This window comes from Aedes albopictus, chromosome 2 (assembly GCF_035046485.1).
Source record: "Aedes albopictus strain Foshan chromosome 2, AalbF5, whole genome shotgun sequence".
Classification (NCBI taxonomy): Eukaryota; Metazoa; Arthropoda; class Insecta; order Diptera; family Culicidae; genus Aedes; species Aedes albopictus.
Genome location: NC_085137.1, coordinates 307,863,908 through 307,889,310, shown reverse-complemented (window position 1 = coordinate 307,889,310; position 25,403 = coordinate 307,863,908). Strand labels below are relative to the sequence as shown.

The 25,403-nt window shown below is 40.0% G+C and overlaps 1 protein-coding gene across 6 annotated transcripts in view; it reads right to left on the bottom strand.

Annotated features, from left to right (window-relative positions):
* The window catches only part of LOC109422466 (uncharacterized), a 355,145-nt gene that overhangs the window by 315,088 nt on the left and 14,654 nt on the right, over positions 1-25,403 (bottom strand). For 2 of the 6 annotated variants that reach the window (XM_062852222.1, XM_062852224.1), the window contains exon 2: positions 10,325-10,653. In XM_062852222.1, the coding sequence (XP_062708206.1) occupies positions 10,325-10,373 (49 nt within the window). In that variant the 5' untranslated portion in view covers positions 10,374-10,653. Of the gene's footprint in view, positions 1-10,324; positions 10,688-25,403 lie in introns of all 6 variants that reach the window. The other 4 variants (XM_029879793.2, XM_062852223.1, XM_062852225.1 and 1 more) reach the window with 2 other exon arrangements.

Here is a 25,403-nt window from a genome sequence, read left to right as displayed (position 1 = left end):
ATAGTGCATCAAACATACTGCAATTTCAATCTGATCTGCAGTTTCTTGTAATTAACTCTTTTACGTTAGATTCTGAAGCATCCTGCATGATTCCCCAACCATTTGCAAATTACATTCTCTTTTAACTAAGATTTATTTATTCTAAACGTTTTATCCTCCTTTTTTGTGTGAAGTTTCAGCAGATTAAAAAATAGAAAACCCTTCCCAAAATTTTAATTATTCATGTTCTATTTCACTCGTTCCATGAAATAGTCCACTACACAACATAGCTCTTATTGTTTTCATTGTTAAACAGCTGTTCTTTATTACCCGACCAGAAGCTCCTAACAAGATTATAACAAAATTATTACAACCGTTGTTAGAAATAACACAATTTGATATAATTTTGTTGTAAGGGTTCGTATATGTGAATAACCATAACAAAATTGTAACAAAATTTGTAATTATTATAAAAAGAAAACTATAACAAAACTTGTATTATTTATTCAAACAGATATATAACAGCATCATTACATTATGCATATTAAAATAATTGCCTATAACAAAATTTCTTAACACATTTATTGTAGTTTTTCTATATTTTTTGTAACAAAATAATTTCAAAATTTGTTGGGTTTTTTGTATTGACGCGAAATAGTTTGATCATTTTTGTAATATTGACCACTCGAGCTAAAAGCCATAAAACAAAACTTATAACATTCATTTAGAACGCAACGTTAAAATCGTCATGTTGAAACCCCCTCCAATTCCATTACGCTTTTTTGTATGAAAGTCCTAAAATTTTTGTATGAACCATAACGTTCGGTTGTATTTTCCCCTTTCCCTTGGACGACGCGTAATTTGGGGACATATTTGTTAAAAAAATGCAACAGAACAACTTGTTAACATTTAGTTATAATCTGCCAAATTCTTCCGAAACCTTGTGGTTTGAAGCTACTATCGTTATGCGATATCATTACAGCAAGGAGGTGTAATAAAAAAAACTTTTGGGATATCACCATAGCTTTTCGGATACAAACATTATTATCAATAATAACTGTAAGCTAGAATATAACTGGCAATCAAATACTCCACAGCTATCTTTTATCTATTTTTTGGGGGGTTCTTTCATTGCACTCTAATCCAAAACCGGAATAGTCCCCGGATGATGTGCCAATCGAATGAGAATCCTCACCAACAAAACAGCTGCTTTCATAGAGTACGTTTTGGTACTGTTACAGCGCTTTGTAGGGTTTACAAGAACATTCTTTTTGCTGGAAGCTGAGGCGAAGAACCTGTTGACGCAACAGCACAGTATTTTCTAGTTAAGTTTTGTGGCACAATTGTTAAGTCTTGTCTGGTGTGAAACAAAGCAAGTAAACATTGACAAACTTCCCCTTCATCAGGTCATTAGTTTTTCTTTTTTCTAAGGTTAACAAGTTTTGTATTCTTACGCGATAGATAGTCGGATAAAGAACGTGAAAAAAGGTTTGGAACTTTTTATCAGATCGTTTTCAAATTTTGGTAGGATGTCAAAGATACAGTAGACGTTCGATAACTGCAACATGTTTACGTTTCACTTAGCGAACAAAAATCCGATAACTGAAACGCCTGACAGTGTCAACAAACAATCAACTGACGTAAAATGAACGTGAACTTCATCCGTTTGTTCATTTTGGCTAACATGGCTCACCATTTTGACATTTAGCGGTGCGATAACTGCAAATTCGTCACGCCAAATTTGGTAATTTTCAACCCTCCCTGCCTCCTCCAAACGTGGCGATATACTTAATGGATGACATCTTATGTGATAGATTCCATTTCATTGCTTAAAATAAAAAAAATGTGGAATATAATTAAATTATATCTACAGCTGTTATCATATCTGCATATGATATAATTGTGATAGATTAAAACAAAATCACTAACGACAAATCAAGTCTATTATACGTCAACGAGCTCAATGTGACGTCATACTACCCCACTCGTGTGCGTCTGGAAACAAGGATTTGAATGAGGAAACTGGCAATACGTACCCGACCAGAAGCTCCTAACAAGATTATAACAAAATTATTACAACCGTTGTTAGAAATAACACAATTTGATATAATTTTGTTGTAAGGATTCGTATATGTGAATAACCATAACAAAATTGAAACAAAATTTGTTATTATTTTAATCACAAAATGATAACAAAACTTGTATTATTTATTCAAACAGATATATAACAGCATTTGTTACATTATGCATATTAAAAAAATGGCCTATAACAAAATTTCGTAACACATTTATTGTAGTTTTGGCTACATTTTTTGTAACAAAATAATTTCAAAATTTGTTGGGTTTTTTGTATTGACGCGAAATAGTTTGATAATTTTTGTAATATTGATCATTCGAACCAAAAACCATAAAACAAAACTTATAGCATTCATTTAGAACAAAATGCTTAAATCGTCATGTTAAAACCCCCGTAAAGCGTCATGGAAGAACGCTTTTTTGTACGAAACTCCTAAAATTTTTGTATGGACCGTAACGCTTGGTTGTACTTTCCCCTCTCCCTTGAGCGACGCGTAATTTGGGAACGGCGTCATATTTGTTAAAAAATGTAACTGAACAACTTGTTAACATTTAGTTATAATCTACCAAAGTCTTCCCAAAACAGCAGTGCTTTAAAACTACTATCGTTATTCGATGTCATTACAGCTGGAAGGTGTAATAAAAAAAACTGTTGGGATATCACCATGGGTTGTCGGATGTAAACATTATTATCAATACTAACTGTAAGCTGGAATATAGGTGGAAATCAAATACTTCACAGCCTTTTTTTTTCTTTTTTTTTGGGTTCTTTTATTGCAATCTAATCCAAAACCGGAATAGTTCTCGGATGATGTGACAATCGAATAAGAATCCTCACCAACAAAACAGTTGCTTTCATAGAGTACGTTTGGTACGTTTTGATACTGTTGCAGCGCTTTGTAGCGTTTTAAAGAACATTCTTTCTGCTGGAAGCTGTGGCGAAGAACCTGTTGACGCAACAGCACAGTATTTTCTAGATGATGTTGGGTTAGTTTTGTGGCACAATTGTAATGTCTTGTCTGGTGTGAAACACAACAAGTAAACATTGACAAACTTCCCCTTCATCAGACCATTAAGCTTTTTTTTCTTCTCTGTTAACCTTAGTTTTGTTTTCTTACGCGATGGATAGTCGGGTAAACAACATGAAAAAAGGTTTGGAACTTTTTATCAGACCGTTTTTAAATTTTGGTAGGATGTCAAAGATATAGTAGACGTTCGATAACTGCAACATGTTAACGTTTAACTTAGCGAACAAAAATCCGTTAACTGGAACGCCTGACAGTATAAATAAACCATCAACTGACGTTAAGTGAACGTCTGTTCATTATGGCTAACATGGCGCACCATTTTGACATTTGGCGGTGCGATAACTGCAAATTTGTTGCACTTACCAGACTTGCATTTAAAAAGCATTGCAGTTAAATCGCTTGCACTGACCGAACGTCTACTGTAATAGCGTTTCTGAAAGTAACCGGACTTGCAATACTTTTGAGTTGAATTTTACACAAATGACGTATCTCTACACGCGATCGTTTTAGATCTATTACAATAAATACCAAAACAGTGCTGCTGTTCTAATCTCGCCAAAAAGTATACCAAGTTACCAAAACTGGAACTAAATAGTTATAACATGGAATTTGTTTATTCTACTATTTTGCTTCAACCTTTGGGAACATATATTATATTATCTTTATTAAAGAGACTTTCAGCCCTTGGCTGTGGGAACATCTGTTAAATACGTCACGCTAAAATTGGAAACTTTCAATCCTGCCTACCTCCTCCAAACGTGACGATAAACTTAATGGATGACCCCTTATGGGATAGATTCCATTTCATTGCTTAAAATTAAAAAAAGTGGAATATATCTAAATTATACCTACAGCTGTTATCATATCTGCTTATGATATAATTGTGATAGATTAAAACAAAATCACTAACCACAAATCAAGTCTATATACGTCAACGAGCTCAATGTGACGTCATACTACCCCGCTCGATTGCGTCTGACAAACAAGGAATTGAATGAGGAAACTGGCAATACGTAGAACCAGTAGAGCTTCTCTCACCACCTTCTTCAAGTGTTGTGATGGCCTCATTGGCAGAGGCGTCAGATTGCTACCGATGGTGGGTGTCTTGGTTCAAATCCCGTTCGGTTCTGAAAATTTTATAACGTACTGGAAACTTTTTTTTTATGTTACCTACTTTTTCTAAAAATAGAATAACACACTTAAAAAAAATACCCAAAAAATGAGTATAAAAATTAGTTTTTACCCTAACAGGTTGCCAAGGAATTATAACACAATTTGTTATAATTTTGTTAAATTCTACCATATTTCATGGAACAGGTTTTGTAATATTTTTGATATGATCATAACAAAAGTTATTACATTTTTGTTCTTTTCATATGGGATCTTTGTTAGAATTTTTGTTATTTTAACTACTAACGGTACATGTTTTATAACAACCCTTGTTATAAAAAATTATTGTAACAAAATAACACAGCTTGTTATAATTTTGTTATGTCCATCTAGTCGGGTAGAACCAGTAAAGCTTCTATCACCGCCCTCTTCAAGTGCTGAGATGGCCTCATTGGCAGAGGCGTCAGATTGCTACCGATGGTAGGTGTCTTGGTTCGAATCCCGTTCCGATTCGAAAATTTTATAACGAACTGGGAACTTTTTTTGTGTTACCTACTTTTTCTAAAAATAGAATAACACACTTAAAAATATTTACCCAAAAAAGGAGTATAAGAAATAGTTTTTACCCTAATAGGTCAAAGGAATTATAACACAATTTGTTATAATTATGTTAAATTCTATCATGAAATATGAACAAGTTTTGTAACACTTTTGTTATGATCATAACACAAGTTATCACATTTTTGTTCTTTTCAGTGGGAACTTTGTTAGAATTTTTGTTATTTTAACTACTAACGGTACATGTTTTATAACAACCCTTGTTATAAAAATTTATCGTAACAAAATAACACAGCTTGTTATAATTTTGTAATGTCCATCTAGTCGGGTAGCTGTGTATTTTCGTCAATTCACATTAATTTTTAAATTTCTTCAATCGCCAGAATTGTCAAAACTAATTTATTTAATCTAGCCTTATCACGCCTTGCAACTAATTAAGGCATGGATTAAAGTGCTGGATGGTCCGTGTAGCTGCCGGCTTAGAATAGCACTACGGACCACCTGTTCCGGGGGTAAAAGCATAGACTAATTTCAAGACCTCGATGTACCAAAGAAAACCATTAAATTTTCTGTGTCCAGTCCGGTATCCAATAAATATTCATTACCGTGTATTTTTTTTTCCGTGCAAATTGCCTTTAGTGTAAATTATATTTAGCGTGTTACACCGATCTGAAAGCTCTGACAGTAAGGGACTAAACATAAATTATGTAAAGTGGGTACCGAGGATAGTGGTAATCACGTTCAAATGTATGCGTGTCTCTTTTGTAGATGTAGTAGTGAAACTTGGGGGAAAATATGTGCACTCTTACCCCGGTTGTTAGTTTTATCATTATTTAGCCGTTTTACCCAAATCAGTTGGGTAATATTTTCATATGCAATCTGAATAGCCTTTGAATTGGCGTGCATTTTTGTGTATGGAAAAATTCAAGCTAGTGTTCGTGTGATGAAATGTCACTTATCTCTATTGTTCACAATCTGCGAACTTAACTGCGAAAAAAATCGCGGCCTTGGCGCCGTGATAGGTCTCGGCTTGGTTCTGGCCGAGATGGATCTTGCACCAAGGAAAAATGGATTAGTAATCCTAATCTTTTATTCGGTATTCACTGGTTTGAGACAGTAGGAACTAGGGTTGCGATGCATGGTGAATATCGGTATCATTTCTTGACTTTTTCGTTAAAGGATCCGGTGAACTAATTGAGAATGACTACTGTAACAAAATCGAATACTTTGTACAATACAATGGTGATAAAGTAATACGACATGCACTATACAAAAGACACGGGGTATACCACAATAGATCAAATATTGGTCGCAATGATTATGTCCCGAACAGAGGAAAAAAATTTCACTTATTTTGTTTGCCTTTCGTATTAAGCACGTTAAAGGATTTGCCTCAATTGATATCAAATACCTATTTTGCATACGATTTGCGAGACCACAGAAGATTTCATAAAGCAGTAAAATCACAAATCCTGGAATTTATTCTTTTGGTAGGGTACCGAGCCACTTAGGCAGAAGATTCTATTTTGGGCTCTTTTCCGCTATAACTCAGTCAGTTTTTTTTTTTCAGTAAACGAAATCTTGATATTTTGTCCTACTCAAATCCTAACAGATAATTTTTAACGATATCGGTCATGGTTACTCGGTTGAAGTTCTGGAGGATTTCAATATTCAACAAAATCCCAAAGTGTTTATTATTCTATTCTTAAGCCATTAGCATGTTTTTCTTGTAAAGGTTTTTTTTAACGCTTAACGTTTCCATCAAATGTAGGTTCTTGAAAAGCTCACAACAATCACACATGTTCCTGCGTTTTCCAACGTTTACATGTTGTACATGTAACGAATTTGCTACAAAAGATTTCGATCATTTAAGAATTCTCAGCATTATATCGTTTTGGTCAATCATTTAGTATAGCAAAGCAGTCTTTTTTTTCACGCTAGCTTGCTGTCATTCAAATATCTAATATAAATGTGTAAACATCGATTGCACCATCCCAAAATGTACCGTTTAATTTTACCCTTTCAAGTAAACTACACAATTGCTGAATAATCGTATGTCTCTAAATGGAACTTACCAGGCTTCATTTAGTAACACAATTAAAAAATTGGGTCAACAATTTCAACATCGGTATTGTCTGAGAAACGTGTTTTATTTAAAAAGCGCTTCCTACGGCTTGGAAACGTAATTAAGTACAATATCAGTTTTTTTCTCTTGATTTTAATTCTCCCTCAACTCGGTCTTTTGTCCACTTACTGAATCCGACTTCCATCTTTCAGTGTTCTTTGTACTCGCCACAAACACAAACTTTTTTTTTCGCCGTAATCATCAAAACCAGTTTCAAAAATAAATCTCTTCACAAAATCTTGCCGACGGAGGCACGAAAATTATGTTTTCCGTTCTGAATGTTTCATAAATATCAAATTTCTTTTGTCTTATATACACATACACAGTCTTTCATAGGCTTGATTTAGGAATGAAACTGTCTTTAAGCTCGCCTGCAGCTTGTCCCAGCAATTTATGCTATCCGCGTGCCATTCTATTAAACATTCGATTCTATTATAAACAGCCAATATCTCAACCAAAAACTGTTCTTATCACACCTGATTCCATTTGGAATTTATTCAAACAAGGCCACTTCCATCCTTTTCTTATATTTGAGATACGATTCATTTATACTAATCAGTCCTTTCTCTCACCAGATCAGTTTTTTTTAATTAGCAAAGCAGTCCTTATTTCACGCCAGCTTGCTTATTAATTTTCTTTAACTTTCTCTCTCTAATCCACTCTTTTCAATCTAACCAGACTACAAATTTTTCCTGTTTCCACCAGATTTCAGATCAGTTATTCATTTTATTCTTGCAACACTGTCCTTTTGCTCGCCAGTGTGCTGTAAAAAAGATTACTGATCAAATTTGTCCTCTCGTCAAACTGCTGATCTACATGCAGGACGATATAATAAAAGTTCTGGAGGAAGAAATCATCGTTCAAAACGCGGAAATTTTGGATATGGATCAGGTGCAACCGAATGAAAGCAATAACATGCTTACAGCTAGGAATGAGATGAATCGGAAAGAAGACACATCGAAAGAGGAGGTCAGCAAAATTCAGGATACATCGGCAAACGCTAGGGTGGCTCAGCGACGGGCAAAATTCGCAGCTTCTGGTGGTGGTTCAAGCTCTGGTTCCGTGCCGCGACCGAGAAAGAAGTGCTCCCGAATGCAATTTTATTGATATGTATGTACCCAAGTAACCACAAGCATTATATCATTGCACGAATTAGACTGAATATCAACCTTTGCAATGCGAAATGCAGTAATTCCACACTTGTCATGCAATAATCCTTTAGATTGGCATTATCAATGTAATGATGCATTGCATTTTTCTTTACATTAGGGTTCATTAAATGGTGATATAAGATACTTCAATAATTCAACACTGCAAAAACTGAACAAATGCAATGCACAAACTAGCAAAGTTTGCTCTAACAATACAATTATAAAAGCTTGACTCTAATGGTAAACAAATGAAATCAAGAAGATTGTACAACTTTACGGTCAACTCAAGCGGTCTTCAACGTTTCTGCTTCGACTCCCGGCCAACTTAATCCCCGTTTGAGCCACCGATAGACGACCGCAAAACCTTTTTAGAGATGAGCTTTTCTCTTTTCTGTAGGCTGCTATCACATGCCAATAATGATGGAAACCACAATTAGCATATGAGCAGTATGCGAAGCGAAGGGTGTTTTAATCGTGCTTTTCATTTTCTTATATTGATTAAATATCTTCGAAAATGCATTATGTATTTATCAGTAATTTATCAGATTGTGATAAATTACTGTATTCTATTACATATGACATAGTCGTTTTGCCCTCTACTGCAATGATTGAGACAGAAGAACAGTTTCCTTTAAGTTAATAAAATATCTGTTGTTATCACTGCAGCAGAAACGGTCCAAGGCACCAGCGCGTATGGAACTCATCTAGCGGTTTCAACATTTATGGTTCGACTCCCGACCCGGCGACAAAAAAAATAATGGTCAAAACATTCACGTTGGCATCAGTACCGTCGATAACGAAACCGGTGCTAAAAATAGATTTTTGTTTTGGTTTTTCAAGTTGCACGTATCAAGCATGTGCAAATGCAAATGTACAGCACATGCATTTATGTTACTTTAGCAATGGCTGTCAGCGTGCTGCAATATGTGGCACTAATTGGATTTTAGTGGGGCCCTTTTCGACTTTAATATTACTTTAATGAGGTGTTTAAAGTAATGCAGCATTATATTCACAATTTTAATTATCAATATATGTTAAAATTGGTGCAATCTTTTGAATATTTTTTTTTTCGACAAGATTTCGGCTCTGTTAAGTTTTTAGTTAAACGATCGAGCCATAAATAAACTATTTGAAAAAAAAAAACGTCGCAACCAGCACTGGGACGACCACATTGATGGGGCTACCACCTTAGATCTAGCTGGGCGTGGTGCAACGTTTCTTACTCAGCCGCTGGATGCCAGAACAGATGCTGTTTGAGCCGCACCTCCTTGGTGAGCAGACGCTCGGGTCGTACCTCCTCAATCTAGCTGAAGTCAGAAGGACAACAGTGCCCAGGCTGCACTACCAGCTAAGCACACAACTCTTAGCTGGCGGTCTTTGTCATCGCTTGACCCGCGCAAGCATGAGGTAGGAACTTGTGAGGACCAGACGCTCTCCTTATCGACTCACCGTTTTGCAGCCCAAAAACCTATTTTTTTAAAATATGTTCCTTAATGTGTTTGCTGCTGTGTTCCTATTGTTGGGGTATTTCATATGATTTCAATGGGATACCGCAACAATAGGAACAAATATCGCAACATTAAAAGACAATTACACCGTCTTCGACCTTGCGGCCTCTACAGACTGAACAATACTAACATTTGACAACGGACAACACATAACACCCAGTGGACCAGTGGAGAATTTTTCGTTTGACGAAAAGTTTTCCCCGACTGGAGCGGGAATCGAACCCACACTCCTAGGCTTACGAGACACCTAAACGACTGACGCCGCTAACCACTCGGCCACGAAGCCCACCATTAGCAACACAATGTTCTTTCAGATAAAAACGAATAAAATGCTTATAACAACATCAAAGTGACAATATTTCGTTATTTTCCCATAGATTAAAGATGGATTTTATTATTTTTAATTCAATCCATGTAAAAAGTTTGCTTGGGGCGTGTGATTTAAACATGAACCCAGTTCTTAACTCCTCCATGATCGGATCAATTACCCTAGCATCAACGTGCGGTTAACCAAGCTCATCAAGCTTAAATATGCCGTAAAACCAGTTTCAATTCAAATTTAAAAAGAAAATCATTTACATTTTTGTTTTAAAAATTTAGAACGTTCGTTTCATAAATCATAAATTGCACAATTTTCGTGCCACTGTACGCATCGTAGGCTATTTAATTTTCCCTGCGAAACGCACATGTAGACACTGCTCAGGGGGGCAAAATCGAAACGGAAAACACCGGTCTCCCCTCCCCCCAATCACCCACAACCTATAACCACAAGTCAGAAGCATTACTCACCATTCTCGCCTTCCTCGTCCGAGTCTAAACATATCACGTCACTTTCCATTATGGCCGCCAGTCTGTTACATTCGGTCGCTTCCCCCCCGGACTACGGATGTACTAGCACTGCACTGTGATTCAAACACTTTTTACGCGACGACTACAGTATGCCGGGATGGGGGATGCGACCCCGTTCAAACGCTTGCCCCGGAGTGGAACCATGCAGGTGCGATAATCCTATTTTAACCACAACTCGTTCGTTGATAGCAGCAACTCTCCGATGGGCTCTCCCTCCGATATGAAGGTTCCAAATCCCTGCAGCAGGAGATTTTGCCTTTCCGTTGACGCTGCTAATGATAAGTTCTATTACCTACTCGCGCACTAGGAAACGGGGACCAGTATTGAATGGATTATGCACAAGCACAGCATCGACATCATCATCGTCATTGGCCTCATGGCTAACAATGTTATTTCCTATTCAGCAAGGTGCGATTGACCACATTGTTATTCGCAGTGCCGAAACGCATGATGCAGCATAGTCACAGTCAGTCTCGTAGCTTCTAATCCTGTTTGCCTGTCCCAACAAAAGTCAACGTTTTTTTTGTACCGTTGGTTGAGGGCTTTTGGTTGGACTGATAAGCAATACGAAATGTTGTTTTAAAAATTTATTATTTAAGCAGGATATGATCAGTATCATATGTTTTATTTTCCTGAGGATTTCGAGTCATATTTACAGCAATAATTCTGTAAGTTTAACTTGCTAATTGAAGGGTGTAAAGTATGGTATTGCAAGAATAACATGAGTTCTACAGATTAACTCTAGTCAGATGTTGGGATTACGGGGCAGCAGGGATTACAGTACCGGGCCCAGGCAAAAAAAAAACCTAAAAACCTAAAACGAGGCTAACCCCTTCCCAAGAAGTGGGTTGATAAGGTATCTGTTAAGGAGAAGCGAGGAGGTAGGAACGGGAAGATGCGCACGCAGCCTCAGCGTGGGAGCTCCGATCCATTCCCCGGCTAGCTTGCCGGTGGAGGTATTGGATGGAGCGGGGTTGATGAGGGCCTTCAACCAAAAGAGAGAAGGACTGTTCGCGATCGAGGTGGCTAAGCAGTATCTTGGCAATATCAACGACTTTACGTCCACGAAGTAAAACATAAGTAAGGACCTGTAAAATGGCCCTATTGCGACTTCGTAAGTCGATGAACGATGCCAAGCAGGAACACGTGAGACTCGTGAAGAATGCCGCAGCGGCGGAACCAGAGAAAGTAAAGGTTACGAAATCTACCCAGACGAAGGTCTTCGCTTTCGCAGGAAGTCCAAAAGGTATGGCGGATGCGACTGCTGGCGATAAGCACACGCAGAAGCGGGTGAGGAGGCCGTCACCTGAAAAGGGTAGGCCTAAAAAGGCTGGTCCGTCTCGGATGGAAGGCAACAGGGGGTTGCGATCGTTGTTAGGCCCTCAGCAACCACAGAGCAAGGATGAGAACACTCACTTGCAAAGAGTTACACTCACTTGCAGTTTTCTCAGCTCAGAAGCGTGCAATCAAAAAACGATGTATGAACGACCCTGCCACAGAGTAGAGTGAACCAAGGGGAGGACCCCCCTTGGACGAAAGTCGAGCGGAAGAGGAAGATGAAAAAGCCGCAGGTCGAGGAAGTCAGGGACGCCAAACCAAGAAGACGTAAAAAAGTAGGTGCCCCGCGCGAGAAAAGTGACGCCCTCGTCATCAAAACCGAACAATCTAAGTACTCAGTCGTCTTGAAGGTGATGTGAAGCGACGCCAAGCTCGTGGATCTGGGAGTCGATGTACGCAGTATCAGACGTACTCGTCCGGGCGAGATCATCCTGAAGCTGAAGCGCAATAAGGAGTGCAAGGGCGTCACCTACAAAGGATTTGCGGAAGAGGTCCTTGGCCAAGGGCTCTTACACAAGAAGCGACTCTGAAGGTGACTAGGTCACCGAAGTGCGACAGCTCGTCACGGCACTGCCGCAACAGTGCGACGTGCAGGTGGCCACCACTGCCGTTAGGCTACGAAAGAGGCCGGCGGGGATACAGGTAGCCTTGGTTCAGCTACCTATGCCAGACGTCAAAAAGTCCGTTAAAGTAGAAGGATCAAGGCAGGCTGGTGCGTAAGTCAGCCGACATTCCAAGAGCCACCGGAAGTTTGTTTCAGGTGTCTGGAACCAGGCCACAAGTCATGGGACTGCAAAGGCCCTGACAGGAGCAAACAGTGTAGGCGATGCGGCGCCAAATGCCATAAGACACAAGGCTGCATGAGTCCACCAATTTGCCTGATATGTACCGGGAAATCCGTGAGCAACAGGCATCCAACGGGTGGTCCAAGGTGCCCAGCCTTCAAGAAAGCCGCAGTGAACAAATCACAGTACATGTAACGCAGTTGAACCTGAGCAATTGTGACGCAGCTCAGCAACTGCTTTGTCAGGCAGTTTTTGATTGGAGGATGGATATCGCCATTATGGCGGACCCATACCGAGTACGGTAATTGAGTCGCAGATGGGTCCGGCAAAATGGCGGCGATATGGACAATGATAGGTCTAGGAGTTGGTGTCTACTACATATGAGGGCTTCGTGGTCGTCAAAGTGAACGGGGTCTTCTGTAGCTGTTATGCGCCTCCTCGGTGGTCGATCGAACCGTTCAAGCAGATGCTGGACCGTGCTGACAGGGCGAAGCCCGGTGGTAATAGCGGGTGATTTCAATACCTAGGCCGTGGAATGGGGAAGCTGTTTCAGATCCTGCTAGAGACACTGGCCATACTAGATGTCGACCTGGCTAATATCGGTATCAAGAGTACCTTTAGTCGGAACGGTGCGGAGTCGATTAATGACGTTACTTTTTGTAGTCCTGACCTAACAAGTAGTTCGAACTGAAGTGTAGACGATAGCTACACTCACAACGATTACCTGGCGGATCGTTACAGTATCTACTACAACAACAGCAGGCAGCAGGTAGAGGAAGAGGCAGCTAGGCCAAGACCAAGCCCTCGAAGGTGGAACACATCATACTTCGACGAAGGGATATTCAGGGAGGCGCTCTGTCGTGAGAGAAACCTATTTGGTTTAGACGGCGACGAGCTGGTAGCAGTTCTCTCACGTGCACGAAGCGGCCATGCCTAGGCGAGTCCAGCCTAGAAATGGGAGACAACCGCCTTACTGGTGGACACTAGTGATTGCGGACCTGCGCCGCGCCTTCCTCAGATCGTGCTGTCGGAGGAAACAGCGAACACGATCTGAGGAACGTCGGGTGGCGCTATTACAGCCGCGCTGAAGATCGAGATAAGGGCAAGCAAAAAGGCCTTCTTCGAGGGTCTCTGTCAGAGTGCCAATGCGGATCCGTGTGGTGATGCCTACAGGATCGTGATGGCCAAGACGAGAGGTGCTTCTACAGAGCAATTTCAAGGGATGTTGAAGGGGTTCATCAAAGGGGCTTTTTCTGCTCCATGATCTTAGTCCTTGGTCTCCTTTCGTAGGACAGCCGGGGCCTGGGGCTGGTGGTTCTATAACATTTACTCGAAAACCATTTACCCGAAAGACATTTACCCGAATGACATTTACCCGAACGTCATTTACCCGAATGCGACAAATACCCGAATGCGACAAATACCCGAATGCGACATTTACCCGAATGCGACATTTACCCGAATACGACATTTACCCGAATGCGACACTTACCCGAAAAATAAAAAAAATGTGTACTTGATCCCCATATGATTTGTCAATAATAAATATGTTATGGCCCGGTATCATATAGCAGGCTTTGGTTAGACCTAATAATCATCAGACTGAGTGATCATCAAGCACTCTGGTACAGGACTAACTGGCTGTCACAATCGTGGTCACAATGCTATTTTAATCAAAGGATTTTTGTTGACATTCTATTCTTTTACGGCTCCATCCAATTAGCCCGAACGTCAATCCGAATCAATCAGGAGGTCGCCCAAAAAATGCAAAATTAGCTACTTATATACACGATCACAAACTGGCAGCCATACCGCAAGTATTATCCACTTCTAAGATTTGCCTTCTTTTTAAAATAGGCTGTTCTTTCGAATTTACATTGTCCACCCTTGAACTGTTGGTCGGCTGGTACTGGCTTAACCGGTAACTTCTCCATATAATGTATTTATTCTTTCCATAAGAGGCTACTTTTGCGAGTTGGAGTTGAAATGTTATTTAGTTTGTTGCGGACGAACTACTAACTCCATAGGAGACCCGTGAATCCATATTTCTATCTATATCCTTTAGGGAACTATTATACATATCTATCGGGGTGATGACCCATTCGGGGAAATGGCTTTTGGAATAATGTCCTATTCGAGGTTATGATGGCATTCGTGGTAAGGGGGTAGAGTTTCTTTAACAGACATAGTATAACTGTGTTGTTTGGTGGCCAAACTATTACCTATCCTTCGGAGATTTTCCCTTCTTCTCTTCAAAGGCTGTTCTTTCGAGTTGCACTGCTGCATATTTTGTAGGCGTTCGAACTACTAACTGCACAACAAACATTGTTGCTATACAATAGAAGAATAAGTCAAACATAAGCTTAATTTTTAAAATTTTGATTGAATAAGCTGTTATTCAGCTACCATTATTGTTAGTTGGGATGCATATAAGTTTTGTCCTTGTTTCGATTATATGATGTTCTTTTAAATTACACTCTTACATGATTGAGTGATGGATTCCAAGTCTACATCTAAGATTTTTTCCTTCTTTTAATAATGGGATGTTCTGTTTGGTGAACAATCTGCAAACTTTTCTGTCAAATATTATTTACTAATGATATGTTGATTTTCCGAGGGCTGTTTCTAATCGTTTCGAACTAATGACACCTTGGTCTACAAACAGAGATTTCCCCTTCTTTAAATCATAAACTGTTCTTTGCTTATCAAAAGAACAGCATATGAATCAAAGAAGGGTAAATATCTAGAGTGAACGCTAACAGCGTTAACATAACAAATGTAAGCTGCAGTTATGAGTTTTATTCAAGCATATGCCCTGTGAATTCCTATCGCGGATCATTTCAGGAAAAAAAAATGATAAAATGGGTTCTTGAGGAATATCAAAATGCTTTTCTGATCCACAATACAAAATAATACATGCACTTTTTAAATAGAACAAAATAAGTGAACTTTATTTACAAAATCATAATTTGTGCATAGCAATAAACTATTCGGGTAAATGTCGCATTCGGGTAAATGTCGCGTTCGGGTAAATGTCGCATTCGGGTATTTGGCATTCGGGTATATGTTACATTCGGGTAAATGGTTTTCGGGTAAATGTCTTTCGGGTAAATGGTTTTCGGGTAAATGTTATAGAATCGGGGCTGGTAATGAGGAGAGGGTCAACGATGCGAGGATAGCAAAGTCCCTTTGCGTAGGTAAGGGCAGGTGGGTCGGAAGTGCTTTCACATAACCTCAGGAGTCCCGCAAGGTTCCAACCTGGGTCCGATGTTATGGAATGTCATGTACGACGAGGTGTTGAGGTTAGAGTTCTCGGTGGGAGTGGAAATTGTCGGCTTTGCCGATGTCATTACGCTCAAAGTCTACGATGTGTCGATTGAAGAAATGGGATTGACTACCACCCACTCGATCAAGGTTTTGAAGGCGTGGATGAGGTCCATGAAACTGGAGTTGTGAACAACCGGAAGTCGGAGCAGCAAGCGGTGATCAGTGTAGGCGATTGCACTATCACATCGAAGCGCTCCGTCAAACACTTGAGCGTGGTATGGCGGCCCGGCGTGGGGCACTGCGCTAAGTACTAAATGCTACCGACGTAAGCTGGAAAGTACTTACAGGCTAATGTGCCTGAGGGTTGCGAGCGCGTACCGTACCGTGTAACACGACGCTAGTTCAGATGCGGTACAAGAGGTGGTCCAGCGATTAAGGGGCCGCAGATAGAACATCCTGGCAGCGTTGCGGTCGTGGCGTCGGTCTACCTACTGGGTTGGATCCGAGCCCTCGGTTGAAAAGAAGTCCCCGGTAAGGGTCGGGGGACAGATGGTGACCATATATACTTTTTTATTGTTCAACCTAATTTACAGCTCTTTTGTCCACTAGGGCACTGCGTGAGCGATTCCAATTGGCAGCTGCACTTAAACTTTGTACAGCGCCCACATGTATTCTATTCATTCTTATTCTACTATATCGAACTGGCAGCCTTTGCGCTGTTGTCACTTTCTACCCTGTCCAGGGTAGAATGATGAGCACGAGGATGTTGATGTGTGGTCCGATTGGGGGTCCATTATGAGTTGCCGTTTCGCCGATATCCAATTATCCGGGTCCATTTAAGCTATGGAGCTCAGAAAAGGGTCAAGTGCCAGCCGCTCTCGGGGGGAAGAGCAACTGACGAAGTGCCGGGGCTGGGATCGAACCCATGACCATCCACTTATGAAGTTAACGTGTAGTCACTACGCTATGGGCCCCGACTAGGTAAATTGTGCTGTTCCCCAGGACTCTGTTTGTTATGGCGAACCAGTTTTTGCTCATTCTTTGAATATCAATCGCCGAATAGTGTCCGGATCTCAGATTTAAATGTACGTTTTCTCGATTTATGCACTATTATTTAGAAAATGAATATGAGCAGTATTTTATTTTCGATACCGTCGTGCGGGGCTACTTTTGAAATACGGGGCTACTTTGGACACTTTTAAATATGGATTTTTTGAATTTGAAATATCGTTCAAATCTGTTTGATGTCTTTGGGACTATTATGACGCAATATTTTCCCCTTCATTTGGTTGAAATTGTTTTTCAAACAATCTCTTCATTGCTTGTCAGGAGGCGAAAAAACATCGAATGAATCATAAAAATATACATAACGTATCAGAACATTTGCTCTGTAAGCATTGTTTCTGCAGTTCATAAATTTCAAAGGGTTGCTCAATTCGTGCAAGAAGTATCGACGTAGCATATACAATCGAATATTTGTATGGATACACAATATAAATGACCGTTTCACCTAAATAAAGGAATGATGGCCCCCAGACAGCCTTTAAGTTTATATTAAAATATCACGCTGCTCATAATACCAAAGGTAGCACAGAACCACCTAAAAACGCATATATTTATTGAAATCATGTATGATATAGTATACAACAGTATTGGTACAAAGTAGTATTCTAAATAAACCCGGAATTTTAACTGCAGTTTTGTTTTAATTATGAATGTCCAAAGTAGCCCCCCTCTGGTTCTATATGATATGTCTCCGATTGATGTATGGACAACTGTTTTGTTTATGGATGGATTTAGTTCAAATTTTGCATGCATCCTACATACATACTCACAATTATTATGTGTAAAAATTGTGGAAATACATTCACTACTTTGGGAGTTATAATGTCATAAAGTTGAAAAACCATTAAAAAGTGTATAAAGAAGCCCCGCACGACGGTATCTTCTATCTTCTAGGAGTGAATCGTATGTATGCGATGGATTGTAATTTCCAAACCGTGTTTCATCATTTATACTATTGCGGCTCATTGTTCAACACACATGAATAGATTTCCCGGTAGGTACTGAAAGCGGGTAAAGTCTAACAATGCAGACGATGCATTCCTGCACTGTCGTGTTCTCAGTATGGAATGCTTTCGATTGTTCTTCCAAAGAACATCATCATTTTTTAATTGTACTCTGCGTTCAATTAACTGAAGTTTTTCCTCTAACAAAGCCTGGACAAAGATGGATTTTTCCCCACGCATCAGATTCATTCAACAATCGATCAATCAATCAGTTCAGTTCATTCACTCAGAAAAATACTCCCCATTCATGGCGAACAGAGTAAGGTTTAAGTTTCTGTGAATTTCCAGTTGTCTAATCATGCATTTCAGTGCAGTTTGGTTGATGGGCACCGTACCAGGAAAGAAAAAAACTACACGGTTGATTCGTCTTTTGATGATGGTGACTTTTTCCATCGCTCATCCATATTGAACGGAGGAGATTATCGGGAAACCGTTTGTATCCGTGTTGCAATCGCACACGTGTGCAGGTGAACAAGGTTCGTGAAATGTTGCACATTGAAACGACAGGAAAGAAATACGAGTTTATCCATTTCAATTTATTGATGAAACTGGAGTGGAACTCACGTGGAAATTTAAAATGTATCCACTAGGGGAGCTTAAATTTTAACTGTAATGCAAAATTGGGAGTGCATACAGCGTTTTCAATAGGCATTAACTATTCCCCTTGAATAATCGAAATATGGAACTTGATCAAACAAATCAAAATACCACCTCTAAGATGTATTTTATACTCCGTCGAAAATTTGTCTACTTGACACTTTAAAACATGAACAAAATAACCCATTTTCTGGAAGATTATTTTGTTCCAAGATTCGGGATAAATAAGATTATCTGAATTTATTTGTGTATTACACATTACTAATTTCGTTCTCGTACTTTTTATCGCTATATCAGAAAAACGTGCAGTTGGATAAACTGTATTCTATTAAATACTAGAGCTCAACTAGAAGCTCTAAGATCAAACACCTGGACACTGCCCGAACAGGTGTCACATGAAAAATATTGGCCAGATTCCAAAAGATATCTACCTCTCGTTTCTATAACACGAAACGTGAAACCTCGGAACATTTGCTATACAGTTGTGGTGCAGGCATTGATTTCTGAAGGTCTTTATAAGTTTATAAATTCCATTGCAACTGACTGGGAAACGAAGCGTCGAGGCAATAATCTGATTACTTGACACATGGTAAAATCAATTTAGTGTTTACGCAAACTGCACATATCGAACTTTATTTTAAATTATAAATATTATATCAAAAACAAGTAATTGGGTTTGATATATTCGTAACAAATTTTGTTAACCTTAAGGCGAAACTGGAAGCATTTCCTCACTTTTTGGTTTTTGATTTTGATTAAATAACGAAGCAATATGGGTCTCCAGTTAGCCTAGTGGTTAAGGCTAAGGATCGCCAATCCGGAGACGGCGGGTTCGATTCCCGTTCCGGTCGAAGAAGTTTTCTCGACTCCCTGGGCATAGTGTATCATTGTACTTGCCTCACAATATACAAATTCATGCAATGACAGGCAAAGAAAGCCCTTCAATTAATAACTGTGGATGTGCTCAAAGAACACTAAGTTGAAGCGAGGCAGGCCAAGTCCCAGTGGGGGACGTCGAGCCATAAAGAAGAAGAAGAACGAAGCAATATTTTCAAAATCGGTTTTCGTGCACATGTAGAGTATGGATCAAGGTATCTTCTGATTTTGTTTGTAGTGGATTTCTTTTTCGTTTTTGCAGAAACCATTTTTGAACAAAATTTCACAAAAAAAAAATGTTTCTGCAAAAATGGCAAACATTTTCCACTTAAAAAAAATTCAGAAGATACCTTGATCCATACTCTACATGTGCACGAAAGCCGATTTTGAAAATATTTCGGCTGAACTTATGATCCGGTAGATCTTTAGTTAGTCAGTGTACATAAGGTGGTGAGAACTGATTCGGTGGCTCAGATCATTGACGAATAATATAAATATCAACGGTCTGAGATGGCTACCTTGTGGAACGCCTGAAGGTGTCGAAAAACGAGTTAACTCTACGGATTTCAATTTAACATATGCAGATCTACCATGCAGATATGAGCGTAGCCTAGTGTACGCATTAGGTTAGTTGTGGTGGACCGGTTTTTTACGAAGCCATGCTGGTATTGCGAAATTATGGGCTTGGCAGTAAGGTACATTCTTTTGTGAACCAATAGCTTGAGTGTCTTCGCTAGGCAGGAAAGAATCGAAATGGGCCGATAGTTTTCAACGCTATGAACATTACCTGCTTTATGCATATGCGTAACTGCAGCTAGCTTCCACATATCCGGAAACTCTGCTTCTGACAGTGAGAGGTTGAACAGCCGGCAAACAGGTAAAGCGAGTACATTAGCACAGTGTTTTATAAATAAGGGAGGAAGTTTATCCGATCCAGCACCCTTATAGGGATCTACGTCATTTAACGCTCTGGTAACTTCAGCTATGGTAAACGTTGGACGTGGAAAATGAATATTGTAAGACGGTAAAGAATTCAACAATTCCGTTGAGTCCACGGGATTGTACACCGGCTTGAAGAAATGAGCAAAAAGTTCAGCAGAATCTTCGCTACAGTGAGCTGTTTTGTCATCGAGAGACACATCGGACGGTATTGCCTGCGCGTCTTTTTTGGTTTTGAAGTATCTCCAAAATGAGGAGGGATCTGTCTTAACCTCGTCTTCGATTCGGAGGATGTATTCACGGAATGATGAAGAAACACATTCTTCGTATTCAGCTTCAAGTCTGCGAAGAATGGCTCTGTTGCCATCAGTTCGGCGACGCAGGTAACGGCGACGGGCTTTTCGAAGAGAGTTTCGACGATGACGCAACTCGGCATTCCACCACGGTTTGTTGTTTAAATGACGAGGGTTGATTCTGCGGAGAGGAGTATGTCTACTTATGCTTCCGAAGATGACACTGTAGAAGGTTGCAACTGCTTCATTAACACCGACGCCGTGTAGTAGCTCATCCCAGTCCAGAAAACGTAACTCATCGGCAACGGCGACAAAATCACATCGGTTGAAGTCCAAATCGAAATCTTCGGAAACACTTAGAGGATTCGCCGATTCACTTACGTTGGTTAAACGTTAAACGAAGAACGAGTGCTTTGTGATGTTGGTCAAGAGGTAAAATTGATAATGGAGCTTCGAGCAATTCAGATTCCCTGCTGTTGCTGACAAAGACCAAGTCAAGCAGTCTGTCATTAGAATTTCGTACATCGGAGATCTGCTGTAAGCCACTGGCAATCATACTCTCGGTGAACTCTTGCTCCTGCTCAGAGGACGCATTTGTCAGAAGGAAAGAATCCAATTCGGTATCATACGACCACTGCAAGCGAGACAAATTGTAGTCACCTAAAACCATCACAGAGTCCCCACAAGCAGCTTTCCGTATTATCTGTTGAACGCAGTCAGAGTGTGCAGCATAACTTGCAGGATTGCTGTTTGGTCTCAGATAAATAACACAGACAAAAATAGACTTAGACGGGAAGCGGAGTTTTACTACGACTTGTCCGAGTGAGTCAGATCTCTGGAGACGGACAACGACGCTGGGGATGGATCTCTTAACAGCGATCAACACGCCACCTCCTCTACGGAACCGACTAGATGCGCTGTTACGATCACAACGGTAGATATTGTAGTTTGATGATATTTCTGAATTACTTACATCGGCCTGAAGTCACTTTCGGAAAGAGCGATAACGTCATAATCACTGGAAGCTGTGGCCAGGAAAAATCGGTTCGTCTTCGTTCGCATACCACCAGCGTTTTGGTAGTAAACCGTTAACGGAGGGTTTGTACTTTTGGGCTGCTGAGAAAAGTTACACAATTAAACAGCACAGACACATGTTTAGATGAGTAGTAGATATAGGGTGCGTGTACCAATTATGGCACTACCTAAGGAAAGCTATTTAAACAAAAATAATGAGAAGACCAACGAATGTCAACAATAAGTTAAAAGACAGTTTAGTTTCCATACTTCACAGGAAAATATAGAAACGAAGACAAAACTACTTTTAGTATTGATTACAGCGTGTACCAATGATAGGAACCCTGTACCAGTTATGGTTACATTTTTTAACTTTGGTTCCTTTTCGCACTATTTGCATGCATTCCTTATGGGGTTAGCCATAACTGGTACACTATGGCGAAAAAGGGTGCAAGGAAGCCGAAATTTTTCGTTATTTAATAAAAAAAATCAAAAACCATAAAAATGAGAAAATGCTTCCAGTTTCGCCTTAAGTGCAAAGTCTTCAGTACACCAATTCGTGTGGGTAATTGATGATTTTCAACTCAACGTACATATGTACAAATGGATACATTATTAGTGGAATTGCATAAAATCAACAGCTCAGATGAGATTTGAACTCAGGACCCTTGTACGCTAGACAAGAGCTTTTCCAACTAAGCTACCGAACCAATAAACCTTCCTTAACTCGCGCGGTCGGTCACCACCGTCAGCACCATGCTAATGCTGAGTACAAAAACCCTAATTAATCCACCTAGCGGTGATGGTGCCTTTCTCGTGCTTTAAAATATCCTTTCAACAAAACTCGAGCGACATGTTGATGACATTGACATAAATACAAAATGAAAACTGCTTGCTAAATCTACTCAATATGGATACATTTTATATTAGCACAACATCCAATATTCAGAAAATATAAGACAACGATCCAAAACTCAAACCAAACAAGTGTCATGAAGCCGCAAAATTTTGAAACGTCATTTTAGATTTTCCGGTCATCATTTTATGACTCCGGATATCTACCCCAACTAAACTAACCGCCATCTTGAACATTGAGACACCATCTTGGATGTTCTGGTATTCATTTTTGGACTCTGCACCTAAAATTACATAAAATAGTCGCCGTATTGAATTTTGGCATGTCGTTTATGATTTTCTGGTTACCAGTTTTGAACGAAGACCGGCATTCTCCCCCATTCAAACTATAGTCATATTGCAGACCTTGTGAAACAGCGCACAGCTTGGGTTTTCTGATTACAAATTTTGAATTCTGGGCATATTTTGTATGAAAATAATGCAAGAATTAAAATTCCTATCAAATAGGCACTAACTTGAATACTGGGCCATTATCTTGGACTTTGGACCGCTATTTTGGATACTCTGATGGACTCCAAACAAATTTCCCATACCAAATACACTTATTTTACATAGTTTTAGAGCTCAAAGTTCCTTAAAACAGCCACCATCTTCTGTTGACGCGATCAAATTCTTATTTTTCCATTCAACGTTGACCAATCCTGCTATAACTTTACACCTTAGGAATCTGAAATGGTACGATTTGATGAGATCGCTTTAGTTTTGTCTATACTTTGTTCTCATATATGAGAACTTAGACCTATTCGTCACTGTTGTTCATACCTAATGTTTATCAGGCCATTAAACAAAGCCACGATTTACTTTTTCACATGAACGTTGGTTCTGCAACACAACAGCTAGTCTCTAATGTGATCTAAGGCTATTTTCTTGCTAACCGTTCATTAGATTTTCAAAAAATCTGCGATCTGGTGTCGTATGTATGGGTTTGGTTCATTTTTATACTTGGTAATTTCCGGTGGGATAGCCGGATCTGATTCCATGAGTCATGGACCATGACACTACCGGTTGTCCTAATTATTTGATATATCGCATGAATGGGTTTGCTTCCCTTTTACTTCTAACCACTTTCGAAGCCACAGCTGAACCCGCAACACTACCAGGAATCTAATGTGGTCTGACCCTATTTTTCCATCAGGTTGTCGATAAGTCGTGATCAGTCTTCGTTCTACTGCTCGTGTTGTGTGTAGGTAAGAGGTAACGATAGCGCACGAATGTAACAAAGCCGACTGACACCCGACTGCGGCAAGAAATGAAGGTAGTAAAAAGTGTCGAATGTTTACAAGACTGGTCGTGATTTGATGTACCGCATCCATGGGTTTGGTTAAATTTTACATTCCGGGATCTGATTCCGGGTAACTACCGGCTGAACCAAATATGGTCTAACATTATTGTCTTGTTAACTGCTCATCGGTTAACCAAAAACGCTGCAAATTGAAGGTGTCACATGCAGGGTTTGACAATATCGACGGGACTCTCGGAACCAATTCCGGACCACTACCAGTGACGTAAGGCTATTTTCTAGCTAACTGTTCATCAGGTTATCGCAAAAGCCACGATTTGATGTGTCACATGCCTGGATTTGGTTCACTTTTACATTTGGCCTCTTCCGGCCACTCAAAACCGATTCCGAAACACTTGCTGATCGTTCATTAGGTAATCTAAAAAGCCGCTATTTGATGTGACGCATGTACGGGTTTGTTTCTCTTTCAGATTTAACCACTTCGGCGGGAACCCCGGAACGGGTTCCGGAACACTACTGGTTCAGATATGGTCTGAGATGGTTTTCCTGCTCATTGTCCATCAGGTCATCGAAAATGCCGTGGTTTGATGTGTCGCATGTATGGGTTTGATTCAATTGTATATTTGGCCACTTCCAGCGGGATGCCTGGAACCGGTTCCGGAACACTACCGGTTCAGATATGGTCTGATATGATTTTCCTGCTCATTGTCCATCAGGTCATCTAAAATGCCGTGGTTTGATGTGTCGCTTGCATGGGTTTGGTACAATTGTATATTTGGCCACTTACAGCGGGACGCCCAGAACCGGTTCGGGAACACTACCGGTTCAGATATGGTCTAAGACTATTTTCCTGCTTACCGCTCATCAGGTTATCGAAAATGCCGTGGTTTGATGTGTCTCATGCATGGGTTTGGTTCATTTTGATATTTGCCACTTCCGGCGGGACACCCGGAACCGGTTCCGGAACACTACCGGTTCAGATATGGTCTTAGACTATTTTTCTGCTTACCGCTCATCAGGTTATCGAAAATGCCGTGGTTTGATGTGTCGCATGCATAGGTTTGATGCATTTTCATATCTGGTCCCTTCCTGGGGTACCGTTCCGGAACACCTAAATGGCCATATCTCCGGAACGGCTAAACCGATCCGAACCATTTTCAATAGGAAACAATGGGACCAGATTCCGCGTCGAAAGAACCGTCGGTCATTGAAATCGGATGAGGTTTACTACCAAAAAGTGATGTGAGTTTTTTTGTACACACACATACACACACACACACATACACACACATACACACAGACATCACCTCAATTCGTCGAGCTGAGTCGATTGGTATATAAGACTTGACCCCTCCGGAGGCTCTATCAAATTTTCGTTTTTGGAGTGAACATATAGCCTTTCGGTACACCTTGGTGTACGAGAAAGGCAAAAATTTTTTTTTTTCTACGCGCTGTACAAAATACAACAGGGCGATCGCTCGAGGATTAATAAAACGGCATTTTGGTTATTACAAGGTAATTCAAATCTCGTCGATCATGCCTCATTTTTCAAAAAGCACTTGTCTAACGTATAAGTATAAGAGTCATGAGTTCAAATCTTACCAGAGTTTTGGATTCTTTCGCAATTTCACTAATAATGTATCCATCTGTATATACACTCCCGATCAAAAGTATAAGGCTACCCCC